This window comes from Nannospalax galili, unplaced genomic scaffold (genome assembly GCF_000622305.1).
Source record: "Nannospalax galili isolate Female #2095 unplaced genomic scaffold, S.galili_v1.0 scaffold363, whole genome shotgun sequence".
In the NCBI taxonomy this organism is placed as follows: Eukaryota; Metazoa; Chordata; class Mammalia; order Rodentia; family Spalacidae; genus Nannospalax; species Nannospalax galili.
In genome coordinates, this window is record NW_008351176.1 from 3,899,966 (window position 1) to 3,916,093 (window position 16,128).

The 16,128-nt window shown below is 38.4% G+C and overlaps 1 protein-coding gene across 1 annotated transcript in view; it reads left to right on the top strand.

Annotated features, from left to right (window-relative positions):
- Window positions 1-16,128, top strand: part of Myo1d (myosin ID) — a 481,196-nt gene that overhangs the window by 140,984 nt on the left and 324,084 nt on the right. The window contains exons 12-14 of the mRNA XM_029553582.1: window positions 395-465; window positions 3,976-4,050; window positions 9,795-9,927. Of these exons, the coding sequence (XP_029409442.1) occupies window positions 395-465; window positions 3,976-4,050; window positions 9,795-9,927 (279 nt within the window). The remainder of the gene's footprint in view (window positions 1-394; window positions 466-3,975; window positions 4,051-9,794; window positions 9,928-16,128) is intronic.

The following is a 16,128-nucleotide window of genomic DNA, read 5'->3' on the forward strand; positions in this document are numbered from 1 at the left end:
CATCCAGGCCATTAAAACCGGCCTTTCCATAAAGTATTCTCCTTCAGTGAAAAGCAGGTGTGAGAAGTTGATCTATGTATGAAGAGCACCTAAACTGGAGTCCAGATCAGTAAGCAGATGAGTCCAGCCACTGTGTTCTGAAGAGCATAGATATTACCATATTGGGTCTGGCACACTCACATTTCACATCCATTGTCCAAAACCTGGCCACTTAGGCTTATTAGCTATGTGAGTTTCTGGTTAAAATCCTTGTGAACCATGTATTTAAACCAAACCCCACAGAATTTGATTTCATTTGATATCATGATTTGTAGCAATCGGTCATGTTGTTGGAATATGCTTTTAGGAAAATGAAATGTCTGTTTTCAAATTAATCTCCTTCTTTATCTCTTAGACCTGTGCCTCAGACAAAACCCTGGAGTTTGATCGCGATTTTCGAATCCGGCACTATGCAGGTGATGTGATGTGAGTATCTCGCTCTGATGCCTAGCATGATGGTTTGCATGCCCCTTCATATCAGAAAATGTTCCTGAGAGACTCATTTGTTTTCCTTTTCATTTTGTTTGGTTTTTGGTTTTTGGTTTTTTTTTTTTCAGGGGCCATTTTGTAGGTCATTATATTTTAAGTTCTTCATTTGAAGAAAATAGCATAGCTTTATTTCTTCCTTGCTTCTCAGACATTTACTGAACATATGTTGTATGCACTTCTTGGCATGGTTGGAACTCAGTAAAAAACAACAAATGCATCCATAAACCTTGGAAACATGTTAGGGTCTAGGGTAGACAGATGGATAAGATGGGTCCTGCCCACAAGAAGCCAGCAGCTTAGTGGCAGTGGATACATCTAAGTTATATGAAGGAAGGAAAGGGCACAAGGCTTATGGGAGCAATGAGGAGGAGAATTAACCCAGAGTGAGGAATGTGGAGAAGTCTTGCTGGAGAAGTGACATCCAGGTTCAGTACTATAAGTAAAAGTTGGCTAGGGAAACAGGGTGTGGCAAAAAGACTGCAGGACAGCCCTGTGTGTGCAGAACTGCAAGCAGTTGAGCAAGTAAGAAAAAGCAGTTTTACAATATAACTTTCTAGATAATGTTGGAGAAATAGATTCTTACAAACCACATTTTCTGATTACCTTACAATAAAAGTAGAAATTTGTCTGAAAATACCAACTAGTGTAAAATTATCATGGTATGTTAGGTTTCAGGTGCTCCTGTAACGATCTGCCACAAATCAGTGGCTTAAACAACAGAAGCGTGGGCCAGGGATGTAGCCCAGTGGCAGAGAGCTTGCCTAGTGTGGGTGGGGCTCTAGGTTCACTCCCAGCACCACAAAACAACAAAAGAGCCGAACCGCTTTGGTAGTTTTGGAACAAAGAAGTTCAAAATCAAGGTCATGGCAGGCCTACACTGTCTCTGGAGGCTTCTCTCAAGGAGAATCTGCATTTTCCAGCATTTAGTGATGTGGGCATTCCTTGGCTTGTGGCTGCATCTCCTGTGGCTTCTGCCATAGTACATTGCATCCTCCTTTGTGTGTCAGTGCTAAAATCCCTCCACCTCTATAGTAAAAGAATTCCTATGATGACATTTCTGGCCCCCTTGTTTTTTATAGGGTAAGTTCCTCCTTTCAAAATCCTTAATGTAATCACATCTTTTATACCATAGAAGGCAGTATTCCCAGGTTCCAGGGACTCTGATATGGATATCTTTTGTTTTGCAGTCATTTTTCAGCCTACTATATTTATTATGCATTCACTCTGCTTTGTTTTGTTTTGTTGCTTTTTTGAAAAAGCTGGCCCGGAACTCACTATGTAGACCAGGCTGGGCTTGAACTCACAGAGATTCACCTGCCTCTCCCTCTAGTGCTGGGATTAAAGGTATGCACCACCACACCCAGCTATGCATTTATTCTTCTTTGAACACTGATCCTTGTCTTATTTTTTAAAGAGCTCTTCCTTTTTTCTTATCTGTTAAGAATTATTTCCATATAACCCTTCAGAGAAGAGATTAACCAAGAGAAAGCAAATGACCATCTCTATAAAAACTGAAAAGACATTTGAAGAAACTTTAATAGCTATTTTGACTAAATTAAAACTCTAGCATCATAAAATAATATGGCTTAAAACTACCATTCCAACCATCAAACTAGCCATCATTCATTGCAAGAATGGCACTATTTTCAACTTTTTCTGGTTCTGTTCCCAGGTTCCAAAATATTAAATAGAGAAGTCTAGTACCATTCAAATACCTCCCACTGAAAATCCAAGCCTCACATACAGGGTACTGACAATCAGAATGGCAAAAATACTGAGCTAGACAAAGACCTTTGGCCTCCAAGTCCACCTTTTTGTTTTACTGAGGAGAAAACTTAGGCAGAATGAGTAGATGCCTTACCCAAGCCACATGCTAAGATTATAGAAGAACTGAGGCAATAACCAGGTATCCAGACTCCCAGTCCAGAACTTCTCTGGTATTCAATACTTCAGACTTCTCTCCTTTAGCCTTTCAGTCCTTTTCTGAATTTTTGCTGATTATCATCTGTGTGCACAATACTTTATTGGGTATGGTTTCTGACCACAAGGAACTTTACTTGCAAAATATACACATCTGTAGTTAAATGTATTTTAAGCAAATATGCATAAATATACATGTACATAATAAAAGATGGTTTAAATTAATTATCATACAAGTACTATCAAGTGTTGTAAAAAATCCTGAATAAGAAAATAGCATATTTTTAGCTGTTGTGGTAGACCCAGAAAGACTGATGCTGGTCTTTGGATGCTGGAAATTATTTTTATAGGAAGAAGTGGGAAGGGTGGTGAAAAAATATTCAAGAAATAGCAGCGAAGTTCCTTTGATTGGAGTGTATTCTTTCTTTAGTACAGATTAAGAAATTCCTGGAAAAAATAAACTGAGATCAAATCATAGTAAGACTTGAACACTGTACTAATGTCTTTAAAGTTCAATTTGTGTGGGTTTAACAATAGAGTAAGGTGATTTTAAAAGTTCAGTAACAAATGACAGGAAGGTGTTAGGAAGAAGACCACTGTGAACATAGTAACCTTAAAGGTCTGTGGGCAGCACACTTTGAAAGATTTTTGTTGTTGTTGTTGCAAAATTAAATGTGTAAGGCAAAAGGTCAGAGACCTGAGAATTATTGATATGTGATTGTGAAGGAATAAAAATCTAGACAGGCAAGAAATCATAACTGTTAAGGAGAGGCTGTATATATTGTGTTAACTGTTGTTTAACCTCCTAATTTCTGCTTAATCATCCAGAGCCCCAATTACTCTTCTATCCCAGCACAGAGTGCCTCCCCCTAGAGCCCTAATGGTATCTCCAGTCAGGACATCAGTGCAGTTCTCCCACCCTGGTGCTCCCTCCTCTTACCAACTGTTATCTTAACTGGGCTCTCAAAACCTTACTTTCTGCCTTCTTCCAGACATGAATAATGGGCTCATTTCTCTGCATGTGTCCCTGCATGTGCCTGCTTCCATCCCTTCATTCTGCCTGTTTCTCTGTGTGGTCTGCTGGCCCTTTTCTCCCTGCTTACCCAATTCTTACCATCCTTTGCAGTTCTTCTTGGACTCCTTTTTATACCCTGAACACTGAGTGGTACTTAGGCAAGTCACTTGACCTCCCCACGGATAAGACATTACTTCCTGTATGTTGCTTTTGTATATACAGCTATCTGTTTTGAAGTCATCTTCTTGAGGTAAGCAATAACCAGTAGGAAATGATTATCATACTCAGAACAATGGGACTGATAGTCACTTTCCTTATGAAGGAGCAAAACAAAGTCCCTTTTATTTAGTGAGCAAAGTATGTGCCCTTTAACTTAATGCTAAGTGGACAGTGCCAACTTTTTAGATGTTTGATTGCATAATTGATAACAAAAAGGCTTGTAAACTCCTAGAAAAGCTCAAGTGTGGCTCTTGCATGGTAAATAATGCATGCTTTCTGTTTTATCTCTTTAGCTATTCTGTCATTGGTTTTATTGACAAAAATAAAGACACTTTATTTCAAGATTTCAAGCGTCTCATGTATAACAGGTATGGTTACATTTTATTAATTACCTTTACCTTAAGTTCTTTGATATATATTGCATAATATGTAAGTATACACATGATTATGTTTATGTGACATTTTTAGGAGTTTCTAGCAGATTTTCTGCCTTGTTATACTTAATGAATAAAAAAGTTATATGACCCTAGAATTATAAGATCTATAAACTTAAGGCAGGAGTCTGCTACTAATAAGATTTTCTTTGATTCTCCTTGAGTTGTCTCTCTTTCTCTGTTCACTATCACCAGCTTTCTGGTACCAGAAAGGTTTTTATAGGATTTTTTTTTTTTTTTTTTTTTTTTGTCTTTTTGAGAACAGTGTCTCCTGTAGCCCCCTAGTTGGCCTGGAACTCACTATGTAGACCAGACTGGCCTTGATCTCACAAAGATCTGCCTGTCTCTGTCTCCCTAGTGCTGGGATTGAAGGAGTACACCATCACTCCTGGCCAGAACTTTAAACCCAGTGTGGAGAGAAGGTTCAGAAAGCAGGAAGAGAATTCTTAGCCAGCTTTCTATAGATTAGAGAACTACACCCAGTCATTAACTAGATTGGCAAAAGTATATTGGGTACCTTTGAGCCACACATGCTTTTAAGTCCTGGAATACAGCTGGGAAAACAATTTGGAAAAAGCCTCTGCCCTCAAGAACCTGTACTCTAGTGGAAGTGACAGTTAATAAACAAAAACTTTCAGAGTAAGTAAGTAAGAGATTGAAGAGTAAAGACAGGAAAGGCAGGGGAGGCACTGAAGGTAGGGTTGCCAGGAAAGGTATCTTACTGAAGTCAAATCCAGCAGATACCTGGGTTGGGGAGAGAGCCACATAGATATCTGGGGGAAGAGTATTCTAGGCAGAGAGAACAGCTGGTCCCAAGACCCTGAGGGAGGAATCAGCTTGAGTATTGACAGCAGAAAGGACAGCAAGAACGGTGGTATGTAAAGACAGAATGAAAGGTGGGGAAAGTGGTAGGGAGTGAAGTTAGAGAGGTGCACAGGACCAGAATCAGTCTCTGAGCCAAGGTAAGGACCGAAGTATGAAGGGGGAAGCCATTGGAATGCATGATCTGGTGTTATTTATACCAAGGAGATCACTAGTGTCACTATATAAAACTTGTTCTATCAGAAGCAAGAGTGGAACTAGAGAGACCAGTTGGAGCTGGCTTAACAATCCACACTGAAACCTGGTAGCAGTAACAGAGATGATGAAAATGGTTCAGACTAGGTGATACTCAGAAAGGCGAGTTGAGATGTTTGCTGATAGACAGCCAGAACTCAGATGATGCATATGCCTTATGTGAGAAGGCAACCTATGTTTTGGATGTGGTAAAGCTGAAGTACATCCTGCATATCTGAGTGAAAATGCCAAGTAGGCTACTGCACAAATGCATCTGCATCTCAAAAAAGATGGGACTAGAGATGCACATTCATGGTGTCAGTATACTGATTATATTTAAAACCATGAGACTGGATGAGTTATGAAGAGGGTGAAAGATTCTTTCCTTGAAGCGCCAGCATTTAGTCAAGGAAGGATGAACTAGCAAAAGAAAAGTCGAGAGCACTCCATGAGATGGGTAGAAAGCCAGAAAACTGGTGTCATAGAGGCCTAGCCAAGAAAAAAATGCTTTAAGAAGAAAACAGTGATAAAGTGTGTCAGATCAAAAGCAAGAATGTTGGAAGGGTTGATATTGACCCGTTTGCTCATGTGAAGGTCATGGGATCCTTGACTACACTGATTTCTAAGGAGCAGTCAAGACAAATGTTTGGCTGACATAGGCTTGAGAGAGAACTAAAAATGAGAGCATTGAGACAAGGTGTTTAAATAATTCTTTCAAGATAATTTTGCTTTAAAATGGCCCATCTGTGGATGTTGTAGCCTCCAGTAATGAGAATGGAGCTGTCATCAATAGAGAGTTACAGAGACATAGGAGTGGAAGAGGGTGTCTATATGAGAGCTGGGCACGTGGGAAAGTGACCTTGAGAAAGAAAAATCGGTGCTCAATTTTATCAGACAAGATGTACCCATTTTGAGGAGCAAATGGCAGAGCCTAGCATTTCTCTTGTAGAAGTATAAATTGGAGGAACTGGAGAGACGGTTCAGTAATTAAGAACACTGGCTTCTCTTCCAGAGGACCCAGGTTCTATTTCTAGCACCCGCATGGTGGCTAACAACCAACCATAGACTCTAATTCCAGTGAATCCAGTGCCATCTTCTAGCCTCCACAGGCATTGCACACATGAGTTCATGTATTTACTTTCAGGCAAAACACTCATACACTAAATAAAAATAAATAAAAAGTTTTAAAAGAAATGTTAAATTGGAAAACAACCATATTTGGTCAGTGACAATGTCACAATATGTTGTTAAGCTTGCATCCAAGAAGGAACACAAAGTAGTATTTATTATCTTTATAGATTTATCATGGCCCAGAGAATCAGCTCACAGGGAGTAGCTCCACCTCTCAGTGGTGGACTAGCATAGCCCAAGATCACAAGACAAGGGTAGAAACAAAGCAGCATATGAGTTTATTTCCAGTGAAATACTGAATAGTCACAAGAATACAATACTTGCATTGCTAGCACAGGTGTTTTCACTATTGGAAAACCTGCTTGGGAAGCCAAACAGTACTGAAATTTTGCTTATTAATTAGCAGTGAAAAATACTGTACATAGAAGCCAGTCTGCTTAGTTGCTTGGGAAGCACAGAGTCAGAACAGAGGAACTTAGATAAACCCAATAGTTAAAGGCACCAGGCTCAGATGAATTCATTTTACAATCTTCCAAAGAGGTAAAAAGATTCAATATGTTTGTTACAATCTTTGTATTGAAGAAGGCATTACAGTGAGATGGCATTTAGATGGGCCACTTTTACCTATGGACACTTTTTGATATTTCTGTGGCTGAACGGTCTCCCAAAATCTGAATGCATTCTTACTTTGTATATGTTAATATTACCCTTGGGTCTCTAGTTCTCTAGATAGACCTCAAAAATTGTACATGCATACACGAATGCATGTTTATCACCCCTTATGTACACATATGCCTGTAAATGGAGGAAAGGCAGACTCTCTGCCTGCTAGGTGCATAGACCTTTACTCCTTGCTCTTAAATTTTTTATTTGTATTTTATGTGTGTATTTTGCCTGCATGTATGTAAGTGTACAACGTGTGTGCAGTGCCCATGGATGCAAGCAGAGGGTGTCAGATCTCATAGAACTGTGTTTACAGACTGTTGTTAGCCACCATGTAGGTGCTGAGATTTGAACCTGGGTCCTTTGCAAGCAGCCAGTGTTCTTAACCACTGAGCCATTTCCTCCAGCCCCTACTCTTTATTCTCTCATTGGTCAGCTCAGCTCTGCCTTACATTTTATACATGTTGGGTTTCTGGTTTTGTTTCTCTTTTAAGGAAGGATTGTAGGGGCTTTGAGTTAGCTTAGTGGTTAAGAGCACTTGCTGCTCTTCCAGAAGACCTGAGTTCAGTTCCCAGCACTTATATCACATAGCTCATAACCATCTGTAACTCTAACTCCAGGGAATCCAATACCCTCTTCTGATACCTGCACACTCATAGAATACACTCATATAAAACACACATACATAAATAAAAGTAAAAACAAATCTTTTAAAAAATAGGAAAAGGATTTTAGTATTTTTGGGGGGGGGTTCTTTTTTTGAGACAGGGTCTCCCTGTAAGCCCCAGCTGTCCTGGAAGTCACTATGTAGACCAGGCTGGCCTGGAACTCACAGAGATCCGGGTATTTTAGTATTTTAAGATATCAAAAAACTGTTTTTTTTTAAATCTTTTTAAAATTATTTATTTTTATTTTATGTGTATGCATGTATTGCCTGCACGTAGTAGGTAAGTGCACCCATGTCGTGCAGTGCCCGCAGAGGTCAGAAGAGGCTGTCGGATCCCCTGGGACTGGAGTTATGGACAGCTGTTAGCTGCCATGGGGGTTCTGGGATTCGAATCCGGGTCTTCTGCAAGAACAACCAGTGTTCTTAACTGCTGAGCCATCTCTCCAGCCCCTCAGAAAACTGTTTTGATAACAGTATATTCATGACTGTCTATCAAGAAATTTTCTCTCAAAATGACTCTGTCTGTTTAGATTTCTTTTATATCAGTTCTAATTTAATATATGATCTTATTTCCAATCTTCTCCTTCCCTTCATTTACAATATAATATGAGACTAGTCTCCAAAAACAGCTAACAGTGAATAAGGTAGAGGAGGAATCTGGGTTAGAAACTGCATAGATCCCAAGCATCACTGATCCTGTCTTTTGACATATAGGAGAATTTTCAAAGTACACACAGGACATTTTTCTACTCTTGCAGAGGACCTGGGTTCGATTCCCAGCACCCACATGACAGATAACCACTGTCTGTAACTCCAGTTTCAGTTGGGAATCCGACACTCTTCTGACCTCTGTGGACATTGCACAACACAAGTGCACTTATATACATGCAGGCAATACATTTACACACAAAAAATAAAAATAATAAATAAAATACTTCTTTAAAAATCCTGACTAAGGCTGGGCGTGGTGGCACATGCCTTTAGTCCCAGCATTTGGGAGGCAGAGGCAGGTGGATCTTTGTGAGTTCAAGGCCAGCCTAGTCTACATAGTGAGTTCCAGGCCAGCTGGGGATACAGGGAGACCCTGTCTCAAAAAGACCAAAATAATAAAATAAAATGAAGTAAATAAAATAAAGTAAATAAAAAATAACCTGATAGTTCCCAGAAATGAAGCAGCATTTCCGGTTCCAGATACTTTAAAGTGCAAAGCGTGAGCACAAAAGAGGAAGAAAATTGCAGCCAAGATTACCACGTAATTTTTAAAAATACACTCATGCACGCATCAGCGTGCGCGCGCGCACACACACACACACACACACACACACATACGAGTATCTACTGAGTCAAATAGTGAATCTGTGAGTTTCAATATGGAATTGGCCCACAATACAGTTTTAGAACTAGTCTGCAGTAGTCCTAATGTCATATCAATATAGTACAGTAACTGCCAGTGCTACCTGTAAATATGTTCATAAATTCTACTGTAGTAAAGGGATTTGCCATAAGACTGTATCGGAATGGTTATTTTTATGTCCCTAGCTGTATATTTAGAAATTGTGTAGTGACACCTGTTAGAAGCTGTTTTGCTTCGTTTTCTGCTGTAATATTGAGAACTGATTTCCTACTAGTGATTCGTCCTTTTTTTTTTTTTTTTTTTTTTGGTCTTTTTGAAGCAGGGTCTCCCTGTAGCCCCAGTTGTCCTGGAACTTACTATGTAGACCAGGCTGCCCTTAAACTTGCAGAGATCTGCCTGCCTCTGCCTCCCAAGTGCTGGGATTACAGGCATGCACCACCACGCCCGGCACCCATCCTCATTTTTTAACCAAGTCTGTATGACATATCTATATAGAGAGATAGAGCTATATAAAGAGCCACATTAACCACATGAGAGTTCTACAAATCATACAATGGATGTCACTTTAAAGAATTTTAAAGTGTCTAAGTGCTATGGTTAAGTGCTATGGTTTGGAACATTTTCATGGTGCAGTATTGGTCATTATATTAGCATAATTTGGGGAATGGCATAATTTTTCCAGTTAGACTTGTGAGTTCAGTCTGTAGTACATTATGAGTTTAGAATACAGTTCAATAGAACTGCCTGGCTGTTTTTAGTCACCTTATTTATGTGTAACGTTTGAATTGCTCTTTCTGTGCTTCTCAGTTCAAATTCTGTGCTGAAGAATATGTGGCCTGAAGGCAAACTGAGCATTACAGAAGTGACCAAACGACCTCTGACTGCTGCCACCTTGTTTAAGAATTCTATGATAGCTTTAGTAGACAACCTTGCTTCAAAGGTAATTATTTCCTTTTTATAAACATCCTTTATAAATAGAGTCCCTCTTGACATACATTGTGGAGAATGCACATGATTTTTATCTTTAATCAAATTGAACAGTATATATTTAAAGCGAATGTTATAGTGTAATTTTTACTCCTACTCTTTTAAAAAACTTCCCTGAGTGAAATAATTATTTGTATCCTAGATGAATTCCTGTCTTAAATTTGAGTTTCTTATACTGTTAAGGTCAAGGGGGAAAATCTCATTGTGTTTTAAACATATATGCATGCTGTGCCATTTCTGGCAAAATGAACTAACCCTGTTCTGAAGACGGCATGGCCAAAATAAAGGTGGGGAAGACAGTTGAATTTAACTGTAGTAATGTTAGTAATGCACCATCCACCCATATTATCCTTACTCTGTTTAAAGTGGTTGGATTCTAAAGATGTATTGTTGACAATTATTTCTGCTCTTTGCTATTCCTTTGATTCTAATGCTATTTGATAACTTGAGCCTGGTTGCTTTCTAATGTATTTTTTGTTTGTGCTTTCTCTCCCCCAACCCCCTTAAAGAACAGATTTATAAATAAGGCAGCTTTCTGGAACTCATTATTTTTAGTTCCTTCATCTTTATTTCTCTTCTGGTAATTTTTCTGTGTATTTTCTTCTTTGTTATTATCTTTCTAGAAAATCAATTTCCTTTCTAAAAATTTTAATTTGCATCCATGCTTCACTGTGGCAAATTAGGCAAATGCCACAAGCACACATCTGTTCAGTAGCTTTTTGTTTCTTTCTATCAGGATTCCTTAGCCTCAACTGACATCAAATAAGCACAGTTCTTTGGCTTGTATAATTACATTTCCAGAAAGGCAGGAGCAAGGACACAGGCCCTGAAAGACTGGAATGCCATTAGGAGCCCTCACTCTTCTGTCTCAATTTCTCTCTTTTTATTTTCTTCAACCTACTTCATCAAACAAGAAGGAAAGGAACCCAGAAGGAAGGTGTATGACACACGAAATAGCTGAGCTTCTTTGTGGAAGACACTTATTTAATTAACTTGTGAAAGAACCATTATTTTAAAGAATTGATAAATATAAGCCAGGAGTGGTGGCACACACTTGTAATCTCAGGAGGATTGCAGATTTAGGTCCCAGTGTAGGCTATATAGCAAGTTCTAGGCCAGGCTGGGCTACAAAGTGAGACTACATGTCTCAAAGAAAGCAAAACAAGAACTATGAAAACTAAATTCAAACCTTTTTCTAATAGATCACAGCAACCCTGTACCCAGGGAGTAGAAAATATATATTCCTTTCAAGTATAAATGGAACACTTTGCAAGACTTGACCACATGCTAGATCACAAAGCAAGACTCAACTATTTTGAAAGAATATATAGAGAGATACATTCTCCATCCTCAAAGCAAGTAAAATAAAACCATTTTTTAATGTGCTTGGAAACTTTAAAAAATGCTTTCCAAGCTGGCAAGATGGCTCAGCAGGTCAAAGCAATTTCCCACCAAGCCTGACAACCTGAGACCCATGTGATGAAGGAGAGAGCCAACTCTGCAAGTTGTCCTCTGACCTCTGCCAGCAGAGCCCCCACCTAAATAAAAATTAAAAGTAATTTTTAAAAAATGCTTTCCTAAGTAACTCACAGATTTAAGACGCTATCACAATGAAAACTACAAAATATTTGTTATGCCCTTATAAAGCAACAAAAACTGAAAGTAGGTAAGTTCAACTCAGAAAGCCAGAAAAGAAACTCAAAAGATAACCTGAAAAGAGAAGAAAATAATTTTCATAGCAGAAATTAAACATAATGGAGAAATTTAAAACTAAAAATAGATAGAACTAATGAAAAATATCATGAACTAAAAATAGTTATGACTTCTGATACCAGAGATCAACATATTATGAATAACTAGATGTAAACACATCTTAAAATTTACATAGTTTTCTAGGAAAATATCAAAATTAATTCAAGAAGAAATTGAAAATGAGAATAAACCAGTAACCTTAAAGATTCTGAATTCCTAATCAGAATTCTATCACCTTCTAACTCCACCAAGAACATCAGGCCTATATGGTTTTTCACACATATTTATGGAACTAATACTCCGTATCATATATAAACTATGTTGAAGATGGGAAGAGAGGCTACTACCCAACTTATGATAATTATGTTACCATAATATAAGGTGAATATGAAAAAGTAAAATGAGAAGCCAGTTTAACATAGGAACATACATAGAAGATCCTAAAGTATGTATAACTATTGCCTTGTCTGGCAGCATGATAAATAAGGTACCCACAAAAGACAATTGAAAACAACAGCTAAAGTATTAAATTTTAAAAAGAATCAACTTCCTGAATGCAGTCATGAACTAATAAAATTTAAAAACTATGCAAGCTAGGGGCTAAGTAAATTCAGAAATTAACTGAGTGGGAAAAGAATAACAACCCTAAAGCTACCTTCTAGCTGTGGGGTTTGTTGAAATAGGTAACTTTGAATACAGGTAGTCAGCAGTCAGGTCTGGGTCCTTGAAGTGAGATCTTGGGCTTCTCAAAGTTGAGTGCTATTAAGAGAGTTACAACACACACACACACCTTTAAAAGCCACATCCCCAAAGGGCTACATCAAGAATGAACTAGATATAATCCCTCATTGTCTATAAGGAAAACTGCCTATCCTGGTCTTTGATACTGAGCCAAGGAGTATCAGGAGTTGGAAGGAGAATCTCCCTTGAAAATATGTAATTTAAATAACCTTAATGAGATTTTTCAGCCTATAGTCACACTTTCTGAGTGGGCTGGAAAAGCTTCAAGCCAACAATTTAGAGTAGTTCAGGTCCTGTATTACACCTGAGAATCTGAAAGAAGCAAATACAATTACTTTCTTTTTTAATGTTTTTATTTTTTATTTTATGTGTATGAATATGTATTGCCTGCATGTGTGTAAGTGACCCATGTCATGCAAAGCCCAGAGGTCAAAAGAGGGCATTGGATTCCCCTGGAACTGGAGTTATGGACTGTTGTTAGCTGCCATGTGGGTACTGGGAATTGAACCCAGGTCCTCTGCAAGAGTAGCCAGTGCTCTTAACTACTGAGCCATCTCTCCAGCCCCACAATTACTTTCCTGAGGATACCACCTTAGTACCAGACCTTAACAGATTTCCACAGAGAAGTTCCAAGGAAAAATAAGAGCTCAATGTAAAATACTATACATCAGAGTAGGGCTAAACAGCAGACTCAGATGAAAACTTCTGGCACGGGAATGATCAGAAACAGAATACAAAGGTAGGGAGGTGGCTCAGTGAGTACAAGCATGAGGACCTGAGTTTGGATCCCCAATACCCACATAAAAGCTGGGTGTGGTAGTGTGCCTCTGTAACCCCAGTGCTAGAGGGCAGAGACAGGCAGATCCCAGGGGTTCACTGACCAGCCATACTTGATGAAATGAGGAGATCCAGGTTCAGTGAGAGATTTTCTCAAAAAACATCATGAAGAAGCAATTAAGGAAGACATCAATGTCAGCCCCTGGCCTCAACATGCCCCTGTGTGAGTGAGTGTGCATATGCACACACACAGAAATGAATACAAAATGTTTACTAGATCTCAAACAAAAGGCCTGAAAATATAAGAAAGAGTAAGCAACTAGACAGTAGATAGAAATAAAGATGAAAAAATAAATAAAAATAAAAAATATCTAGAAATACACTTAGAAAGACCAAGAACTATAACTTGTAAAAGATTAAGAAGCATAGAGACAAAATGAAAGCATCTAGCATGCATTTAATCAGATACACTGTAGGAGAGGAATGGCAGAGCTATATTTGAGGAAATAGGCCTGAGAATTCCAAGAATGTTGTAAAATACCACATTCCACTTCAGCCAGAAAGCCGAGGAGGCCCAAAGTGAGGAAAATTAAAGGAAATCTAATGTGACACCTCGTGAAAATCCAGAACATTAAAGACAAAGGATCCTTTTGGTTTGGATTGGTTTGGTTTGGTTTGATTGTTTTTGTGGAGTCACACTATGTAGCCTGAGCTGTCCTCGAGCTCTCTGCTGCTGAGACTAATCTTGAACTCCTGATCTTCCTGTCTCCACCTCCTGAGTGCAGGGATTATATATGTTCACCACCACACCTGGTTGAAAGAGTAGTCTCTTAAAAGCAACCAGACAAAAAATAGATTAGCTTCAAAAGAATTAACAATTAGGCAAAATTGAAATGACTGTTAAACAAAATTCTGTGTCCAGATATATATTTTCTTTTCTTTTCTTTTCTTTTCTTTTCTTTTCTTTTCTTTTCTTTTCTTTTCTTTTCGAAACAGGGTTTTCCTGTAGCCCCAGCTGGCCTGGAGCTCACTATGTAGACGAGGCTGGCCTTGAATTCATAGAGATCCGCCTGCCTCTGCAGGCCCACACCACCACACCCAGCTCAGAGAATATATTTTTAAAAAGCAAAGGCATTGCCAGGCATGGTGGCACAAACCTGTAGTCCCAGCACTCGGGAGGCAGAGGCAGGCGGATCTCTGTGAGTTCAAGGCCACCCTGGTCTACATAGTGAGTTCCAGGACAGCTGGGGCTACAGGGAGACCCTGTCTCAAAAAGACAACAACAACAACAATTTTTAAAAAAGCAAAGGCATTATAAAAAATTTTTCGGAAAAAGAAAAAAACTGAGATTTAAAGCAGCATCAGGACTTCTCTAAAGGAAATTCCAAAGGATCTACGTCAAGACACAGATGCAGCTTTGAAGGCTGGGTTCACTTCCTAAGTTGTAGTCTTCTGATCTTGACCAGAGATTGCCTTACTATTTTGTTAATTGTGTAAGAGGACCTCCCCTATATCTTATCTAGCATCTTTTCTTTCAGAGTTTCCATTAAGAAGGTTGATGTATACCACCTAATCATTTCCCAGAAGTGGGAATCCCTGACCCTTCTCTTTCAGAGTCTCTGCACAGTGCTTCCAGTGCAGCATCTTCTGCCTGCACCTAGATTATCTTTTTAATATAGAGAACAGGTTCTATTTTTATATACATTTTAATAATATTATAAAGTGTTACCAACAGATGGTCAGTAAGCTGTTACATGAACTTGAATGTGCCTTGACTATTTGACAGAGTACAGAGCAGATTAAATAGATGTATACCTAGATGCATTGTTTGCTACCTAATGCACGTACCATTTGGTGCATGTCACTTTCACAAATGACATTTTCACCTAAAATCTAGGGAGAGAAAGATTTAAAAGTTTAAGAAAATAGGATCACTGTTAGCTCTGGCAGTTTAACCTTTATACAATTACTGAATTTGTGAAATTTAGGATATTTTAGGCTGAGTCAGTCTTGGTATTTATAAGTGAGAGAGGAGGTGGCATTTATAAATTGAGATAGAATGCTGATTAAATATAGAGAAAGTATTTCCACTAGATTCTTTATCCAAAGACATATTTAGCTAAGCAGGATGAAGAGGCTTCCCCCACTTCTTGATGGTCATTAGTGTCTCGTGCAGTGTTCCTGCTTCCTGTGTGCAGGCTCTCTGTGCTGGTGCAGCTGCATTTGTCTGCCTTCTCTTTAGTGAAGTTGCAGATACTGCAACAAATGATGACTTACACTTAGATTGCTTTGTCCCCATCACTTCATATGTTACTCACTTCGTAGTATTTTCTGATTCACCTTGTAATTCATTCAGATGATTCTTAATTTTCAAACATAAAGGCTTTTCTAATCATCTCTTTTGCTATGTCTAACTTCATCATTCCATCAGAGGAATCCTCTGTGTGATTACAGTCCTTACAAATTTGTTAAATTTGCACTATATATGTTTTATTGGTGTTTAAAGATGACTTATATACAGTATTGTGTGCAAGCCCCATTAGTTAAGTTTGTTGATCATGTTGTCCCAACTTTTCAGTATCTTTATTAATTTCTTAGTTGGAATTGAAAGGTATGTTAAAAATCACATTGACTCTGAATTTGCCTGCATCTCTTTATGTGCCCTCAGTTTTTTTTTTTTTCCTGTTTTAGCTCTATATATTGGTGTTTAAAGATGACTTATATACAGTATTGTGTGCAAGCCCCATTAGTTAAGTTTGTTGATCATGTTGTCCCAACTTTTCAGTATCTTTATTAATTTCTTAGTTGGAATTGAAAGGTGAAAGGTATATCACATTGACTCTGAATTTGCCTGCATCTCTTTATGTGCCCTCAGTTTTTTTTT